This window comes from Strongylocentrotus purpuratus, unplaced genomic scaffold (assembly GCF_000002235.5).
Source record: "Strongylocentrotus purpuratus isolate Spur 01 unplaced genomic scaffold, Spur_5.0 spur5_scaffold_7, whole genome shotgun sequence".
In the NCBI taxonomy this organism is placed as follows: Eukaryota; Metazoa; Echinodermata; class Echinoidea; order Camarodonta; family Strongylocentrotidae; genus Strongylocentrotus; species Strongylocentrotus purpuratus.
Genome location: NW_022145613.1, coordinates 36,876,018 through 36,896,961, shown reverse-complemented (window position 1 = coordinate 36,896,961; position 20,944 = coordinate 36,876,018). Strand labels below are relative to the sequence as shown.

General features: G+C 35.4%; 1 protein-coding gene and 1 long non-coding RNA gene across 2 annotated transcripts; both read right to left on the bottom strand.

Annotated features, from left to right (window-relative positions):
• Positions 1–3,415: 3,415 nt before the first annotated feature.
• On the bottom strand, positions 3,416–7,985 carry LOC755437 (serum paraoxonase/arylesterase 2). The gene is made up of 3 exons (XM_030973684.1): positions 7,928–7,985; positions 6,738–6,873; positions 3,416–3,702 (listed from the first exon to the last, which is right to left on the bottom strand). The coding sequence occupies exons 1-3, from the start codon at positions 7,953–7,955 to the stop codon at positions 3,501–3,503; spliced, it is 366 nt and encodes a 121-aa protein (XP_030829544.1). The 5' UTR covers positions 7,956–7,985; the 3' UTR covers positions 3,416–3,500.
• A 16-nt stretch (positions 7,986–8,001) lies between these two features.
• Positions 8,002–17,654, bottom strand: LOC115919712. The gene is made up of 3 exons (XR_004061969.1): positions 17,553–17,654; positions 17,139–17,194; positions 8,002–8,090 (listed from the first exon to the last, which is right to left on the bottom strand). It is a non-coding gene; the product is annotated as an uncharacterized LOC115919712 (long non-coding RNA).
• Between the last annotated feature and the right edge of the window lie 3,290 nt (positions 17,655–20,944).

Here is a 20,944-nt window from a genome sequence, read left to right as displayed (position 1 = left end):
GTCACAAGCAGAGAGAAGCAAGCGTCACCCTCCTTCTAAATTCTCTTAAATGGAACTCTCTCCAAGACAGACGCGAAGCTCATCGTCTAAGCTGTTTCCACAAAATGTTACATGGCCAGCTGGACATAGATGCCCAAACACACATTAAACCTAAACCAGATCGTAGCAGACGCGGGCACTCAAGTCAGTTCGAAATACCATTAACCAGATTAGATGTATACAAAAACTTTTTTTTTTCCACGCACAACCAGAGCATGGAATGATCTCGATTCGGCATTAGTATCCCTGACTGACTCAGCAAAGTTTAAAGTAGCACTCCTTCCAAAATAAGTCCACCCTCTGCCACCACGACCTCCAGTTTAAATTCCACTAGGAATCTTTTGGAGGAACAACAACCAAGTACCAAGTACCAGGATAATAAAGAGCTAGAGAGAGAGAGAGAGACTCAAAACGAGAAGAAGAAAGCTAGGAAATATTCACATCAATGTTCAGTTTACGTATTCATTAATGCCTCTGAATGTACCATAGAGCATCTTAAAGGCACACTGTACTACTTGTAGCTACTTGCTCCCTCTATATAGAAAACTTCCCAAATCGGTGCCTGTTGATCCCCCATGATCCTCTTTTGCTTATGTTAAATGAGAGCTGAGTTAATGAGATAGCCACCTGTCACAGTGACCTCGATGGCTCTCTGGGTGGTCTAATCCCTTCTAGCTGCAGTAGTAAAGCCTCCCTTTAAGGTACAACATTTTCCGGGGGCTTTAATAATCAGACCCCAGGCCCCACGCTTGAATGGATGACCTACATGCCTAATGACACGAAAAGCGGAAGTAGTTCTCGGAAGTAGTCAATGCATGAAAAGAAACGTCGTCGTCACGCCATTTATATGGTGCGTAGATCAGAACGGGATGCTGACTAATTACGGTGCATGGTATGACTATCAAGTTGATATTCATAAAAATATAGTCTGATATATAGAACCATGGCATTCACCGTAATTAGTCAGCGCCCAGTTCTGAGGTCAAGCAAGCACCATGAAATGATTTGCAGAATGTAGAAACCTTTACACTCATCGAGGCTTTGGCGTTTTGATGCCCAAAGAGCATCTTCGATTGAATGACATGTAATATGATATTGCCCGTACATTATAAATTTGATCCAACCAATCAATAATTATTATCATATTTTTTGTTTACATGAGAGGACTAGGTTTTCCCATTGCACCAGAATAAAACAGCTACATGTACTAATAAAACTTTTAATTTTCCCTTAATACCTGAATATAGGCCTACATCTATAGGTTGCTTGTTATGAATAATTGAAATGTTTTAGTGTTATATTTTCCCCGCTAATTGAAGGGTTTAGATCTTCTTCAAATATGCTTCCGTATTCAAAGTATCCCTTTGTCTTTCCTAATAGGTGCCCGTTCCATATTTTAATTGTAAGCGCCTCTTTCCACCTCTGATAATTTCCCCTACTCAAATCTGTAAGGCATCCTTTTACTTCGACACGTGCCCCTTTTCCTTTCTAATAAGTGCCATTTTTCCTTCTGATAATGCCCCTCTTCCTTTAAAAAAAAATAAGAACCCTGCCCCTTCCCTTTCTCATAAACGCCCCTTTTCATCTGTGATGAATGCTCCCATTGAAATCTAATAACTGTCAATTTTTCATCGAAAAGTGACCCTTCCCCTTTGTCAAATTAAGTGTCCCTTGTTTATTCTGATGTGCCATTTTCATCTTTGGTGAAAACCCATTTTTAGGTATGCGAATTGTCCCTTACCATCTCTGATAAGTGTCCTTTACCCTTCTGATAAGTGCCCCTCTCCATCACAATGTGCCCATAATCTAAAGCGACTAGGAACAACTTTTTCTTGAATTGCCAAAGACTCGCTTACTACGCTCGCTCGTATTAATATAATTGATGTAATTATGTAACGTATTGAGGTTTTTTTCAATCTTTCATGACGACGTCATTGTGTTTAAAACCCCATCAGGATTGTTATTCCTCTTTACTTTAATATCTAATTGGTCGCAATGGACCTCATTACATATCTTAGAATGTATGATCGTTTGCTTCGCTAGCTCGCAAATGAATCTTCAGACAAACTGAAAGGGCAGAAACTCAACTTTCTAGAAATGGGAATTTTTCTACGAAATTCAGATACCGCCCGCCAAATGTCTTTTTGGTTTCCTTCCTTCAAATTGATTTTAATCACTCATGCGTGACATATGCATCATCTGAGTAGCATCACATGAAAGAGGGGACTCTAAGCTGTCCAAATATGTATAATTCATTAATTATAGTTGTGATTAAGTTATGATGGAACATCGAAACTTCTCGGTTTCGTTTTTTCTGGGACGCACTGTATAGTATTTTCTTCTTGCCTTTTCTTGTGCTATAATGTAACGCAGAATAATTTTACTAGATAGAGGGCGCAATATAAGTTCACTGTATTCTCATTATCATCATAATTATAATGAATTGGGCTGGAGGTATATGATAATCATGAACATCAAGGTTAATTCTATTATCAAAATGTTTTGTTCAAATGATTAAATGATAAAAGATAAAATCCTGTAAATATTATATTACTCATTCACATTCACATACTGAAAATAATAAGAGAAATCTCCAGTGTAACCATATTGATACCTCACCTTTGTCTTTTCCAAATTCCCATCACTCTGGACTCTGTAGATAAACAGCTCTTGTCCAAGATATGAAGCCACATACATCAACCTATACAATCACAAGCAATCACAAAAGGAAGAGGAAAAAATGATAAAAACTGATAGAAATGGATTAATTGTTAGCTTGATAACCCCTTTGTGATATTTCTAATGAACTTTGCAAGACTCCGTATCATGGAGCATTTCAAACTCATATTTCTTCTCTGTAACAGTGTATACAATGATGAAAATCACTTTCTAACAACATTGGTTGAATGGGTTATGATTAATCCACAATCCAAGTAGTACTATCTGACAGGGGCGGATCCAGTCGGCGACAAGAGGGGGGCCCAAATCTTGATAATTTTTTTTAGCGTGAATAAGCGAGGGGGGGGGGGGGGGGGGGTAAGAGCACACACATTTTTGGGGGGGGGGGGGTTTCGGTACAGTTTTTTGAGGAAAATTTAGCGCCGACTCAGCCGGGTAAGAGCACTTTTGGGGGGCGTTTTTGTTTAAAAAAAGGGTTAAATTTGCGTTATTATCCGATTAAAAAAAAAGATTTTAGGGCTGGGGGGGGGGGGGGGGGGGCCAGGCCGGAAAAATCGCCATGTAGATCCGCGCCTGCTATCTGATGTATATTATACAAGAGAGAACTGTATACATTCCATCAAGCACGGAGGAATAATCTGCCAATATAATGAGATCTAATCATTTATGCGATACAAACGCATAAAACATTGTCTTTCCAGTTTGTCTGATATTTCTAAAAGATCTTAACCACAGGCTTATATTTAATATCAAAGATATATGACACCAAGTGGTGGATTGGTTTACTTTTTGTTAGGAGAGAGGTTTACACCATTAGCAAGCTTCAGTCCTTTGGCAACGATCCTGGCATCACGTCCGTCATAGTATGCCACACTGCCGTAGCTAAGCTGAAATATGACCTCTAGAATGTCGATAGGTGGGGGAAGATATGCATCATTTGTTGTGTAGAAACGATTTTCATCCACCAAAACAACATCATTGGGACTGTGTGGAACAAGGCATAACAGGATACGTATTCATATTCTATTTCTAACAAAATGATTCTGTCAACAATAAAGGTCTGCTATGTTGCTTCAAGTAAGATTTGGTAAACTACAGCATTTAACCCTTTGCTTACGGGAACCTGGTGGTCCCCGTGTTAAAGGTGATACAAAGTTTTGGAATGGGGTCGTGAATTTGGTTCAAATGAACATATTGGAAGCATTATGCAACCCTACAATATTCTCTGATCGTTGTCGCGGTCGAAATTGACACTAAAGTTATGAAATTGTAAATAATAAACACTTTATGTTGTATAGCTCCCTCTCAAGGTCAAGATATAATTAAGCTGTAAAACAATGTTTCTTGACTAAAATGGACCGATTTGCTATTCCCGTTCGGAAATTATATACCACAACTACATATTCTGAGATTTTCATGGTCGCAGCTACCATTGTACGGCTGTAGGAGCTATTTGAAATTTTTCAAAATTTACCGGGAGCATCGGTAAATCTTTATATTCAATTTTTCTCGAAAGCAGAAGTGTTTTAGGGGCTAAAATTTCTAGTGCTTTTAATACATCCACAGGGACATCCAAATATATCAAATTGTAAAGAATCACTATCCACCCATTTTTCAAAATTTCCCAAAACTTTGTAATACCTTTAAGCTTATGGGACCTATAACATTTAGTAGTAAACGGGTTAAAGAAATACTGACTGAATGGGAAAACCAACCCTCATAGCCAACAATTCTAAAAGAAAGCAGGAAAAGCAAAGAAACAGATTGGTTAAAGTGTGAACTAATCTGACAAAAAATAAGAAAGTTATGAATTTTTGAAAGTGGTAATCACTATACTATGCCACTTCAAATTGGCTGAAAAGGTAGATTTATAGTGTCTTGACCACTGACCGATGGTCTGGAAATATAGACTACCGGTATAGCAAAGTAGTTGGTAAACAGGTTGGTAGTCCACCGGATATCCACAACAAACAATAAAGTACGGGTCAGCATCACAACTTGGTTATATAGCTAGTTTAAAGGGAAATCCAACCCAAATAGAAAACTACTTTTAAAAAAAAGCAGAAAAATCAGAGAAGCAAGCTGATGAAAGTTTCAATTAAATCTGACTAAATATAAGAAAGTTATTAATTTTTGAAAGTTGTAATCACCATACGTCACATCAAATTGGCCGAAGCGGTAATATCAACGTGATGTGGTGCCGGACTACTTTCCCATCTGTTCCAACATATAAAATTACTAAATTTAAAAAAACAATCAAAAATTCTTGCTCAGGTGGGTCACAATCAACTGACCAAATTGCCGGTTCGAGATTCACATAGATGTAGTGATTTCATAATTCAAACATTTCAAACTTTTACCCATTCTGTTTCTCTGATTTTGCTTTCATAAATGAACTAAATATCACAAGGGTTGGATTGCCCTTTAAGCAGTGAAATAAATACACGGGGTCTCGGGGCGAATTAGCCCCTGATATGCTAAAAAGAGCCCCGAAAGTCATAAAAGAGCCAAAAAAAATCTGCATAGAGTTCAATGCAAACTAATTAAAAAGTGTTATTTTCATGCAGCAAGCTTGAAAAGTAGCCCCCGAAATTTTTAAAGTATTTTTTCCCTGTCTTTAAGTGAATTACTTCAGATTGGTGTATGTAGATAGTGAGAACATGCTGCATGTAGGATCTTTGTTTCACACAGCCACTTTTTCATCCTCAGTTTCCATTCCTAAACATGTTTTTAAAAATGCAGTGGTAAAAACAAACTACAACATAAGATAACAAACCATCAATCAATTAATATTGCTCTCAATAAAAACAAAATACGGGTACATAAAATATATAACAGACCATCATCAATAGAAACAATACAAAGCAATTAGACAAAACAAATTATGAGCATAAGGGGTTAACAAAATAGAGCAAATAGCCTTATAGTACGTTGACCTCAAAATTTGGTAACAAATTAATTTGTTTGCTGTATTTGCTACTTTTACTATTTTGCTTGTTTCACTTTGATATCATCTCATGTCAAGGCCTTCTTGCCCACCTATTATTATTGTTAAGTCCTTCACCATTACAACCACTTCAATCAAATGTTAGTTTTATTGATGGGAACCTATAATCTACAAGCTGAGCTTTTTAATAGGTTCCTCACATTTCACCCTGTACAACCTTCTATTTAATACAATTAATTTCGACGTCTTTTCAAAGAATTAATTATATAATGTGACCCTTTTAGTATATTTCATTATGTTCTAATCTTGTCAATTATGTGAATTCTTTTTTGTGAAATGTCAAACAAATAAACTTGTACTTGAACTTGAATTTGAATTAATGATACATACATAGTTATAACAAACAAACAGTCCACAAACAAAGAAAGTAAGTACTAAATAAATATGCATCATATAACATTTCACACTATTATTATAAACTTATAAGATGGGCTTTATAACAACATTTAAAAGAATCAGGCAATAGGCTGATTAATAGTGCAAGCGAAAGCTTGTTCCATAGAGAAGGACCTTAAACTAATATTAAACTACGGGAAAATCAAAGTTCTGACCTATGGTGCATGATAATATATATGAATTAGGAGTATTGTGCTGATGTAGTGTTAAATTAAGAAAAAACTTATACATAACTTACTCGGGTATAAGACCTTGAGAGCACAAAAACATAAAAATTGAAATGTCAGAACTATTTATGTTATACAATTAAGTAATTGTAATTCATGATAAAGTGTTAAATTCATCAACATCAACAATAATGTGTAGATTAGAGTATAATGCATCTCTATAGTGACGCTGCTAAATCCAAAGTATCCTCAGCATACTGCCGGGGGATACACAAATAATAACAAGAATAATGCTTATATAATTCAATAAATATTTTTAAGAATTACCCAGCTGAAAAAGGGTAATTTGGTGATAATTATGTTTGATTATGAATAACTGCAACTGTTCTTGTTCTCAATCTAAAGAATATTTTTCATGAATGGCGTTGAATAATATTAAGTATACCCACCTCCAAATGTTCTTGTGATGTATTCTTCTTTGATGTGTTAAGGTAGGAACCTTGTTCTTGTATGAAAAGTCAAATACCTCAATCCCTATTCTGTCAGGTTGCCTGTTCACGACATAGAGGGACAGTTTGGGATTATCTAAAGAAAGTGATAATGACAAAAATTTGACAACTTACTATATGAGCACAAGTCCAAGCTTTTTGGTCAATTAGTGTCCCATATGTTAACATGTATTGTGGGGTCCTAAACATAGTGGAATCAAATGTCTTATTTTATGTCACTTCATCATTGGTTGAATTGGTTGACCCGGCATTTACTCTCTTTATAATTGTTCCGGGCTTTATTTTGACAAAGGCATACGTTAGGGTTATAGTGTTGCAATTGAGCTTTAGTTTAGGTTTAGGGTTGGGGTTAGGCATAGTTTTGAGTTTGGGTTGAATTTAAGAATTCAGTAAGTGAAGGAAATTGATGTGAAGTATCTTTTACATGAGCAAGCGTCGTACAACCCATAATTGATCTCATTTAAACTCTAGCTAGTAGGGCTACTAACTTAATACAAAGATCACATATTAACACCTGATACATGGTTGGTAAAATATGAGACAAAATAGCTTAGACTAGCTGTCATTAATCCTAGAAACATGATCATTGTAAGATGATTGTAAGGAAATCTCATAGGATAGTTCACAGAGAATTATCTCAATATTACTTTATATGATCAGTAGTATAACAAAATTTACAAAATTCATGAATCACATACTGTAGATATTATAACATCAATTACAGTGGAAACAAGTTTCCAATACAGTGACAATACACTAGATACAGTCACACAATTTGTCTGCACTCAGCAACATTTCTAGGAATTTATCTTTTAGTAAAATCAATACATATTTTGCTTGCTTATTTCTAGTGATCGAATTTCCTTCTTTTGTAACTTTACTAAAAAGAAATATTTTTCTTTCTTCCCCCCCCCTTTTTCTTTTAGTCATTTACAAATCCACCTTCCTGTCATTTCATCCCATTTTAACTCCTTATTCCCTTTTGATCAACCCCCTGATCTGCCTGCCACATTGTTTGGAGCGTGTACTTGTGAAAAAAGTTGACAGTGGCGGTTCACATTTTGTTCTATTAGTGGACATAAGACGGTTAAGAGTTAAGACTATTTGTGAAAAAAATATTTTTAGAATACCTTTTGATCCACTCTCCCAGATGTCCATTCCTACAGGATCCCAGGCTACTTTATCGATGCCAATGATCTGGATGTCTATAGGGTCAAGATCAGGATGGTTGAAGTCAAAGAGAAAGATGCGACCCAATATTCCTTGATCAGGTTCCAACTCTTTCAGGTTACCCTGATTTGGAAGAGATATCAACTTTGATCAAACTTTCAAAATACACAGGCACAAGACTTTAAAGGTAAAGACCAGTATTGGAAACGCCCCAGTTTCAAAAAATGAAATGGAAGCTCTCATTACCCAGGCGCGGATCCAGGATTTCTTAGGGGGGGGGGCCCAAATTTGAAATTATGCGAGCCAAATATTGGTACGTAATGGTGACCAACAGTGACGTGATGCGGGGGGGGGGGTCGGTGCAGGGAGGGGCGAATTTCCCCCTCCCTCCTCCGCGAAACGCGGAAGCTTTGACGTTTCATTTAATTATTAGAAAAAGAAGACGGTTCGTTGTACCGTTCTTGAAAATAAATCTCGTCTGAATTTAGTTTTTCCCCTCTTGCGCGAAGCGCGGAAAATTTTAGGATTTATTAAATTATTAGAGAAAGAAGACGATTCGTTGTAGAGTTCTCGACTCTAAATTCTCGTCTGAATTAAGGTTCCCCCCCCGGAAGCTTTTAAGTTTCTTAAATCATTAGAGAAAAAAGACGATTCGTTGTACCGATTTCGAAAATAATCCTCGTCTGAATTTAGATTCTCCCCCCCCCCCCCTCCCGCGCGAAGCGCGGAAGCTTTTACGTTTCATTAAATCATTAGAGAAACAAAACGATTCGTTGTACAGTTCTCGACTCTTAATCCTCGTCTGAATTCAGTTTACCCCTTCCGCGCGAAGCGTAGAAGCATTTACGATTCATTAAATCATTAGAGAAAGAAGACGATTCGTTGTACCGTTCTCGACTCTTAATCCTTGTCTAGATTCAGTTCCCCCCCCCCCCCCCTCTCCCCCTCCTGGGCGAAGCGTGGAAGCTCTGACGTTTCATTAAACTATAAAAGAAAGAAGGCGATTCGTTGTACCGTTCTCGAATCTTAATCCTCGTCTGAATTCAGGATCCCCCCCCCTCCCGCGCGAAGCGCGGAAGCTTTTAAGTTTCCTAAAATCATTAGGAAAAAAGACGATTCGTTGTACTGTTTTCGAAAATAATCCTCGTCTGAATTTAGATTCTCCCCCCACCCGCGCGAAGCGCGGAAGCTTTTACGTTTCATTAAATCATTAGAGAAACAAGACGATTTGCTGTTCAGTTCTCGACTCTTAATCCTCGTCTGAATTCAGGTTCCCCCCCCCCCCGCGCGAAGCGCGGAAGCTTTTAATTTTCAATAAATCATTAGAGAAAGAAGACGATTCGTTGTACCGCTCTCGAAAATAATCCTCGTCGGAATTAAGTCCCCCCCCTCCATCCCACGCGAAGCGCGGAAGCTTTTACGTTTTATTAAATCATAAAAGATTGGTATTACCGTTTTCGCCTCTGAATCCTTGTCTGAATTCAGGTTCCCCCTCCCGCGCAAAGCGCGGAAGCTTCACGTTTCATAAGATTATGAGACAAAGAAGACGATTCGCAGTACCGTTCTCGATTGTTAATCCTTGTCTGGGGCGGCGGCGAAGCCGGCCCCGGAAGGTCGGAGGTTTTAGGCGTTTAATTAAGGTCATATGAGCATATTTTTCTTTGTATACCTTATTATTTCGTGACACTGGCAGGCAACTATTTGGCGTTGGGTCCAGGGGCGGAGCCCCCCAAAATTCAGGGGTTTTAGGCATTAAATTACCGTCAGATTAGCATCTAAGGGCCCGCCGTAGGGCCCTTGGCGGGATTCAGGGGGCAGAGCCCACGGAAGCTTAGGGGTTTTAGGCATTTAATCACGGTCAGATGAGCATATTTTGATGCCTCATTATTTGTTAACGCTGGCAGTTAACTATTCTTTCTTTCTTGCTCTCATTCTATTTTATTTCTCTTTAATATACTTTTTCAACAAAAGTGTGGGGGGGGGGGAGGGGGGAGAGCTCGAGGCTCCCGATCCCCGCCGTACCTCGGGCCCTGACATGTAGGAATATCAAGAATCATATTTCTTGCCTGACTCTGCAAATTTAGGAATTTGTCATTTTCCAACAAACACATACAAACGTATAATTTACTAAAAAGTGAGGAAAAATCTCGGAAATGATGTCTTTTCAGCATTATTTGTAATCACCGTTGTGGAATTAGAAATAAACCACGTTTGAATTTGATTTCCACTAAGCCCCCCCCCCCCTTTCAGTACGCCAGTATCTCCTCTTTTCCTTTACCTTTCCTTCCTTCTCTCTTATTTGTTTTATGGGGGGGGGGGGGTCAACAGCCTGGGAGGCAAAGCCCTTTCGGCCCCCTCCTTCTTCCTTCTTCCCCTTTTCTTTCCTCTTCCTCTTCTTTCTTTCACTTTCTCTCCTCTTTCCCTTTCGCTTCTTTTCCTTTTTCTCTCTTTTTTTTTTTTTTTTTTTTTTTGCGGGGGGGGGGGGGGCCAAGGCCCGCTCGGCCCCCCCCCCTGGATCCGCGCCTGTCATTACCAATCATGTGAAAGAATATGTTTTGAATAATACATGATGATAAAAAATTTGCCGGAAACCGCCTACTAATTCATATATTTGGTAAATTTGTTTCTCTCATGGTCTGTGAGAGATATAGGGTAGTCCCATATACATCTTTCTGTGTATAGTGATTGTAACTTTACGAAGAATGGGCCAAATTTCTTATCATTTTCATGATTCCAGAACCTTGCAGATGCTAGATGCTAGATGATCAACCTTTTCTGATCGATTCCACAACGTTTCTTTCACAATGCAATTGCATGACCATAACTGGTCTTTACCTTTAACTAATTACAAACAAACCTACAGGCCCGAATTCACAAAGCAAGGTTTGAGCTCAGACCAAGGTTTAAGCTCAAACCTCCTTTTGTTTCGCCAAACCTCCTTTTGTTCTTTACAAACCAGGTTTGTAAAAAATGCGTAAAACGCGTCATATGACGTACGAAAACCTTGGTCTGAGCTCAAACCTCCTTTGTGAATTCGGGCCATAGTGTTTGATTGATTTCATTCGCCAAGCCTCCAACATACAACAATATAAAATAATAACAGATAAAAATTAAGTCGGCCTGAACAGGATAGCCCAAGAAAGCTCAAGAGCTATTTTCCAATGGGGTCCCAGACATACATGTACAAAATTGATAAGTTAAAATCATATTATTTACAGACAGATAAGAAAAAACTTCTTAAAGATAATAATGATGATCATGATAATAACAACATTAAACTAATAATGATAGAAATGATAATAAGTACAAGAAGAATAAAAAGATATAGAAAAGAAGAAGAAGAAGAAAATGAAAAAGGAGAAGAGAAAAAGAGGAGGGGGGAAGAGGAAAAGAAGAAGAAGAGGAAAAGAAGAAGAATCAAATAATAATGAATATGTTGAATTTCTAAAATGTACAAAAACATAATTATATACAAAATTAAAAAGTACGAACTGGCAGAGAAAAGAAAAGTGTTCTGTATGTAGGCTAATAGGCTATTTCAGTCTTTCGCTTCTCTCCTTTGACTCTCAAGTGTTATTTATTCCTCTTTGAAATGAGCAATGTTTTCTATTTCCTTTATATCAGTAGGAAGGGATATCTAATGTCTTATGGCAATGTAATAAAACGAATTTCCAATACTACCTACTCTTTCTGGTAAGTTAAAGTTGAATTGGCTATTTCTTGTAGTAAATCATGTTAGTCAGTAACAAGATCCAAGTTGGATCGAATAATGATTCGATCTAGTATGATATATTTTATGCACGTGATGCAATACAAGTTGTTTTGATCTTTGGTTGACTTCAAGAAAACCAGCTTTAGAAAGTTCACTGTAGCCAACATGAGTTCTTGCACCAGAACAGTTGATAAATCTCACCATTTTGTTCTGTATAATCTTCAACTTCTTTCGATCTGACTTGTTTATGTTACTATACCATACAGGGCTAGCATAGTTGAATAAACATTGAATAAGAGCAAAGCAAAGTATACGTCTTATAACTTTGATATCTGTACACAAATTTCAGACTAGAATTTGCTTTTTTACAACTGAATCTACTAAAGATGAAAATGAAATTGCGCTAGCCAACTCAATGCCTAAGTACGTCACAGATTCTTTTCTCTTGATTACTTGAATATTGTGTGTCACTTTGAATTCAAATGACTTTTTAGAACTACTTTTATAACAAAACAAAATGCTTTCTGTTTTTCCCAAGTGTAAAGAAATCTTATTAATACTAACAGTCATCCAATTGACACACGTAGACTGTGTAGACAGCAGGTCACTGAGCTATTCTTCTTTGACCTTTGTTTTATTTGTATCTGTTTCAGTGGCGCTATCATATTCAAAGTTGAGATAAAAACATGTCGACATATTGACCATGCCTCATTTACATCTGTACAGTCAGTTATTCATGACCAATCAACAGCAGATAGTTGAAGATTGAAAGTCTCTTCTGTATATTTTTTGGATGGATCTGATCATAAGTCCTGTGATGACCTATAGCCAGTCTAATATTTTGTGTACAGAAAGTAAAAGAATGGTCGCCAATACCAAGATCAATGACACCACTTTGACTTATTTTGTTTTCTTTGCTACAACTAACACAATCCAGTAGAGAAGAACATGTAGGTGTAACGCGCGTTGCCTCTTTAATGAGTTGACTTAACCCGTGAAGACGTACAGGTCAATATATTTTTTAGCCAGTTGCGATTTGTGAAGAAGACAAATATTCATGTCTCCTAAAGGAATAATTTTGTTATCCTTGTTTAATATATCAAGAATATTCAACAATTTCTTGATAAATAGGATTCTTTTTTTGAACAAGCAACTGTATAAGATGAAAATAGTGAGTAACGATAAATGTTCGTTTTGTAAAAAAGAGTTGGAAGATATTGTACATTTCTTTTACAATTGTGAAATCAGTAAATAAATCTGGAAGGAAACGGTGAAATGGATAAATGAAGGTTCTCAATTACAGATAGAGTTTAATTTAGAAAATGTAATTTTGGTTTTGAAGACAAAAGAAACGATGCTTTAAATTGCATAGTGACTTTGATTAAGCATCAACTATTTGTTCAAAAGCTTAATAACAAAATTCCAAATTTTAGTTCTTTGAAGAAGAAAATTATTCAATATTATGAAGACGAGAGATATATCCATTCTATATCTGGTATGCATAACAATTTTTTTTACTAAATGGCAGGCACTTCAACATTTGTTTGTATGAACAACAAGGAGAGAAATGTGAAAGTATTCTGTTTTGTTTGAGTTAAGGAAAGACTTAATTTCATTGAATTGTAAAAATGTTTGTTTGACTCAATAAAATAGCCTATGGAGGGCTAAAACGTTTTTAAAAAAAATTAAAAAAAAAAAAATTCTTGATAAACAAATTGTTTTTCGGAGGTCTATACAGAACGCCAACAACAATAAATGATTTTGATCTGGGTATAAGCAAATTAATCCACGGGGATTCCGTATCTCCAGTACTTATATCATCAATAATATTGAATGCAATATCATTTCTGATATACACTGTTGGTCATAATGGTGGAATATTTATTTTTACCCCAGTTTAGGGAAGGATTTAAAAAAATTATTTATTTCTAATAGATCTAGATAATGACATACATTCTCAGATTTTATTGAATATTAATTTGCGAGTGTTTGTTTTGCGTGACTGCTTAATCATTTGTGTGCTACTATGCTAATCAGCTAAGGGACCTACGTCCTTAAGTCATAATTGACAGTAAAGAGGATTAATGCCTCACAAAAGGGCACTAATATGTAGCTGACCGACACGATTTTTTTCATGGGGCCTCACAGTAACGAGGCCATTGCTTAGCCCCTGAATCATGACTGTACGCAGTGTTTGCTAAGGTACGCGGCCCCTTCCACAAATCCCCCAAAACGAAGAAAATGCAATAAATTGTCAAAAATTCATTGCATTTCCCCCCGGCCCCCAACAGGAAAAATTCCTCTGTGTGGCCTTGCCTTGAACCATAATGCATGGCCCTACAGAGGAATTTTTCCTGTTGGGGCCGGGGGAAAATGCAATGAATTTTTGACAATTTATTGCATTTTCTTCGTTTTGGGGGATTTGTGGAAGGGGCCGCGTACCCTAGCAAACACTGCGTACAGTCATGATTCAGGGGCTAAGCAATGGCCTCGTTACTGTGAGACCCCAGAATAAAAATCGTGTCGATCAGCTTTAATAGTGCCCTTTTGTGAGGCATTAATCCTCATTACTGTCAATTATGATTTAAGAACGTAGGTACCTTAGCTGATTAGCATAGTAGCACACAAATGATTAAGCAGTCACGCAAAACAAACACTCGCAAATTAATATTCAATAAAATCTGAGAATGTATGCCATCATCTAGATCTATCAGAAATAAATAATTTTTTAAAATCCTTCCCTAAACTGGGGTAAAAATAAATATTCCACCATTATGACCAACAGTGTAGAAACAGACACCTCCTCCAGAGCCAGACGAGTATCGATCTGCCTACTTCAATTTCTTCATAATTTATGGCATTATTTAACCATGTTTCAGTGAAAGCAATAATAGCTAGACAGCAATTTCTTTTAAAAGGAATTTCAAGTTCCGATATCTTGTTTAGGGTAGACCTCACATTAACGTGTAAAACATGAAGACCTTTAACATTAAAATTCTTGATAAAGAGAAGTGTTTGATCTGTGAGGTTTGGCTGATTATTGTTCTTGCTATTGATCACTTTGTTTTCAGGTGTAATGCGCGTTTCTTTTAGCCTATCCTCATTTTGGTTTTCTTTCTCTAGACAATCGTCAGTAAATAATGAATCACAAAAAGATGGCAGACATCATGTTAAACAATTACACTTCTCATCAGGACATTCATAATATAACCTACTTGACAATCAGTGTGAAACTATCTTTACAATCAGAACACAGAAGGCTGTGTTGATTCATGGAGTTATTAAAGTAACTAGTAACTCCATGGTTGATTACAGTTGACCGGCTTGACTTATCGCAGTGTACAGACTGCTCAAGGATGGATAGTCTACAGACAAAGACTCTATTTTCACACTTATACAGCATGCCCTGTCTGGGTTTGTTAAAGGTACTATGTCCCTTTTGCAGCCAACCTCAAATGCTGTAGAACTTTGCAGGAATTATGAATATGTCATGTATGTCCTATCTGTGAAATGTAAACGTTAGCAGTGTCCTCATATTCAAATTATGCAAGAAAACCCGTTTACTTGCTAGACTTCACTGTCAGACACTATTGAGTGACTGACTGGCCTTTTTTCTTCTTTGGTAATAACATACATGAAAAGAGTTGTAAAGGGTACATGAGCATTTGTCTACATCAATAACCCACTTCTTGTGATGGCCAAGATTAAACTGATTGAATCTTTGCGCAGCATAAAACGTATGACCATTCGGTACAATTGTCTGAAAATCAAGACTATTACTTTTGGGCTCTATAGCCCTTAAGTCGATTTGACAACTAATAGTCGTTATTTTCCCACTTGAAGACATTTTCAAGCCCCACCTTTTTTAGGGAAGTTCTAAATTAGTATTATCTTTCAAATGCAGTTGGAATTTAACTTTTTCATTTGTTTTGGCCTGCAAATGGGACCTAGTACCTTTAAATAAGAGAAGCTATAGTACAGGGTCTATGGGGTGCAGTAGACCAAGAAGTCTTCATAGTCTCAGTCAATACGCACTACGACTGACAAGGGCTTGTGCATGGAAACTAGCTAAAGGAACACAAGAAAATAGACAGGTGGTCATTTTTATGCAGGTTACTTTAATAAGGGATCCAATTCCAAACAAGTGAGAGCTATTAATGCAGGTTTCTCTGAAATTTCAAATATATTACTTGCCTTCTAGCAAGTGTACAAGCGTACATGTATATCCTTGAATGATTATAATAAATAAATTGACAATATGATACCGGTATACAGATATTGACTGATAAGTGATAGGTAGGTGTGTAATATATATAAGGGGGTTAAATTTTCCCAAGGGTTATATTTTCATGAAGTGCGGCATTGAGGGAAAATATGATCACGAGGTAAAATATAACTCCTATGTGCTCCAAAAAGGTTATAATACACATCCTACCACTACCATGCATATTAGGTAGCCTTGATACACTTTGGTATATAAAACCAAGGATAATTGCGATCTCATGCCTCCATTGTTACCCAAGCCGTCTGTTTAGCCATGTATCCAGCAATAATGAGGTTGTATAACCATGATTTACGTCCATTTGTATTGGTCTATCTCTTTCTTGTGTTAAGAATCATAATCATAAGTCTGCAGGTATAGCTCAATAATAGTAGTAATAATAATGATATAATAAGGCTCAATCATAGTAGTAATAATAATGATATAATAAGGCTCAATCATAGTAGTAATAATAATGATATAATAAGGCTCAATCATAGTAGTAATAATAATGATATAATAAGGCTCAATAATTGTAGTAATAATAATGATATAATAAGGCTCAATAATAGTAGTAATAATAATGATATAATAAGGCTCAATAATAGTAGTAATAATAATGATATAATAAGGCTCAATAATAGTAGTAATAATAATGATATAATAAGGCTCAATAATTGTAGTAATAATAATGATATAATAAGGCTCAATAATAGTAGTAATAATAATGATATAATAAGGCTCAATAATAGTAGTAATAATAATGATATAATAAGGCTCAATCATAGTAGTAATAATAATGATATAATAAGGCTCAATAATAGTAGTAATAATAATGATATAATAAGGCTCAATCATAGTAGTAATAATAATGATATAATAAGGCTCAATAATAGTAGTAATAATAATGATATAATAAGGCTCAATAATAGTAGTAATAATAATGATATAATAAGGCTCAATAATAGTAGTAATAATAATGATATAATAAGGCTCAATAATAGTAGTAATAATAATGATATAATAAGGCTCAATAATAGTAGTAATAATAATGATATAATAAGGCTCAATAATAGTAGTAATAATAATGATATAATAAGGCTCAATAAAAGTAGTAATAATAATGATATAATAAGGCTCAATAATAGTAGTAATAATAATGATATCATAAGACTTGTGCTTTTTCATATTTACTTACAGATGATATAAATGCAAGTCCATTGGAGGAAGTCACAATATCCTCAGAGCCATTTTCTTTATGGTGTAAATAAAATAAAATACTAATTAATTACAACATTAACTTAAAATTGGAAAAACATAATAGAGAAGAGAGTATTTATTCATTCATACCTGAAGAAAGTTTGTTTTAACTCTTTGTCTGCATCTGTATCTGTCTTCATCACACAGTATAGTGTTACTGGAGGAAAGTTATTAAATTGAATAATCTAAAGTCTATCATATCAAAACCTATTGTCAAACAATTTATAAGAAATCATTTCCATAACTACATTAAATGTAATTTATTTCACAGGTGATCATACTATTGAAATGTGATATAGCAAAACAAGAAGAAACAAAGATGAGTTGAAGATAAATTCATGAATCTATTTACCAATGCCTGGTAGTGCTCTGCAGATCCCAGGATGATGTGTGAAAATAGTCTTATGAAATCCAAGATTATATCTGTTTTTGAAAAACATATTGAGAAGAAAAAAATAATCAAAACAAGTAAAAAAAAATATTAAAAAAAACATGTAGTTGGCTTCATATATGCATGACTATGTTATTTATCTCATTTTCTCTAAATATCATGTAATCATTTCCATCAGAATCATCCCCTATTCCAAATCATAATATAATACATGAATACATCTGCCTATCTAACACAATATTCTTATATACATGTATTAAGTCCAATTAATCAGAATTTCAATGCTCATTTTCCATAATATAGCACTTTATAAATTTGTTTCCAAACCAATTAACATAGGCCTATTAAAAAGAAAATTGGAAAGAAAGACAAAGTTCAAATAATAAGACAAATTCAGTCTTTGAATGATTTCAAGAAACTAGAATCTTTCGTTGATGTACATTCTATTTCGATCTTTCTAGTTTCAGTATTTATACCACATGCACGATGGTAAAAGGGAGAATGGGTACATCCTATAGATTTCTTCCCCCGACCTGCCGCGGCAAGTACGCATCAGCTCGATCGGTCAGGGAAACTGCGGGGTTTACCAGCGGAAAACTGTCTAGCATTTAACAACGAACATAATTATACCAGTATTAACAAGACCAAAGAAGAAGAAACAAAACTCACATAATCCGGGCCACTTGGTCAATCACTACAGCAAAAATGATGTAGGTAATGATATTACGAGCTGTTAACCCCATGATAACAATATTTGAAAGACAACCATCGACTTCAAAGTTTACAGAATTCAGGAGAATGATGTCAAGCTCAGAGCTAGAGGAATGAGAAGTGGCAAACTGTACTACCCCGGTATATATACTACCCCGGTATATTACCATAATTCAAAGCAGTGAGGGCATACCTTAACACTACATGACCAATCTCAAACCAAGTAGTATCTCTTTGTTCAAACCGGCAATTTGGTCAGTGGACTATGACCGTTTGTTGTGTACAAAAAATATGACAATTTTCTGTTTTTCTCCCAAGTGCCTTCAGGCTTGGGGCATCACTCAAAATATATTATGGAGATTTGTATTTCATTAGTAGGCTAGTACTATATAGGTCATTACAGGTCCTCTAAAAAGACAAGATCATCCTGAGTCGTGCATTTTGAACAATCGAAATTTTAGTTGTTTTGTGGTTTATGGTTGGAGCAAATGGGAAAGTTGTCTGCCACTTTACCACAGAGACATTTTGAAGGCTCATCACATAATTGATTCAACTTGAAAGAATAATTAACCTTCTCATTTTTTGTCTGATTTCATTCAAACTTTTACCAGTGTGCTTCTCAGAATTATCTTCTTTCTTCTAGAGTAGCTTGCTATGAAGGTTGGATTACCCTTTAGTTTAATATATGTATAGTCATATGAAATACTGCTGAAAAATATACATATAACAAGGTTATCATGTCTTGAAAGTATAAATGGAACAAATTGTGATTCTCTAATTGATTACCTCATATGTTTTAGTGATAGAGAAAGCAGAAGCACAAAAGATCAAAAGACAAGCAAAACGAGACTATTGGATCACCTATTGTAAGGAAATGACTCGTTTCACATCAATGACAGACATTTGGAATATGATACGTAAAATAGAAAATAGTAAGACTAATAAGAAAAATAAAAACATTAAATCGATAATATACGAAGAGAAAGAAATAATAAATCCTCAAGAGGTTGTAAATGTGATGGCTAATCATTTTGAAAATATTAGTGAGAGTACAATAATAAACAATGAAGCCGAAAATATAGTTAAAGAATATATTATGCAAGAAAATGTAAATGACGATCAAGAACAACGTAGAAATCAGTCTTTGAATCAAAAATTTACTATGCAAGAATTCAATCAAGTCCTGAAAAATCAAAAAGATACAGCACCAGGAAAAGATAAAATTGGATATGAAATCTACAAGAAGTTACCAGTACAGATTAAAAATAAAATGTTAAAAATTATGAATAAGATTTGGGAAAGTGGAAACATCCCCAACAGTGTAAACACGGAATCTTGATACCGATACTAAAAGCAGGTAAAGATCCACAAAAACCATCATCGTATAGACCAATAACATTAACTCCCATCTTTATAAAGATATTGGAAAAGATGGTTTATAGAAGACTAGATTGGTATTTAGAAAATAAAAGTATTTTTCCGAGCATACAGAGCGGATTCAGAAAAGGAAGAAGCTCTACAGATAATATTATACTACTTGAAAATAGTATTCAGCAAAGCTTAGGGAACCATGAACATACTCTAGTCTGCTTTATAGATGTAACAAAGGCATACGATAAGTTGTGGTACAATGGTTTATTATATAAATTACTCAAATTAGGAGTGAAAGGAAACATGTATACATTTATTCAGAACTTACTACAGAAAAGAACCTTCCAAGTGAGGAATGGACATACATTATCTAAAATATCTACCCTAGCCAATGGATTACCACAAGGAAGTGCCCTTAGCCCAATTTTATTCAACATTATGATGCATGATATACCATTGGAAAAGGAAGTGAATTTATCATTATTTGCAGATGACTGTGCTATATGGAAATCAGGTAAAAATGAAACGTTTGTTCAAGACAAAGTTCAAACATACCTACATCGGTTAAATGAATGGTTTAAATACTGGGGAATTTCAATATCTCATGAAAAAACAGTTTCGCTTCTATTTACAAATAGTAATAAAAAATGTGAACTGAATCTTGAAGGAGTACCCTTGCCTTTTGTACAGGAGCACAAATTCCTAGGCTTAATGTTTGATAAAAAATTAAGTTGGAGACCACATATTCAGGATATAGTAAAAAGATGTAAAATAAAATTGAATATTTTGAAGAAAATAACTGGTATATCATGGGGAAATGACTCCCACTCTATGCTTATTGTATATAAAGCATTAATACGTTCACTATTTGACTATGGATGTGAAGCATACGATTCAGCTTCAAACTTAGTAAAGAATACGTTGAACTCAGTACAATATCAGGCTTTAAAAATTATAACTGGTGGCCCTATTGGAACTTCATTACAATCCCTGCTTAAAGAAACAGGAGAAGAACCACTAGATATAAGGAGAAAAATGCTGACGAATAGATATTATTTTAAAGTGAAATCTACTCCCGAACACCCAGTCCGAAAATGTACAATCAACTGTTGGCAGTATGAAAATCTTAAAAAAAGAAAGGAAAAAAGCCCTTTGGTTTTAGAATTCTAAACGAGAAAATAGTTCAAGAATCGGATGAAGTTGAAGAAAACAGACCAATACCATTTCCACCATGGCATTACATTCCACCCACCATCTCCACTGAATTACAT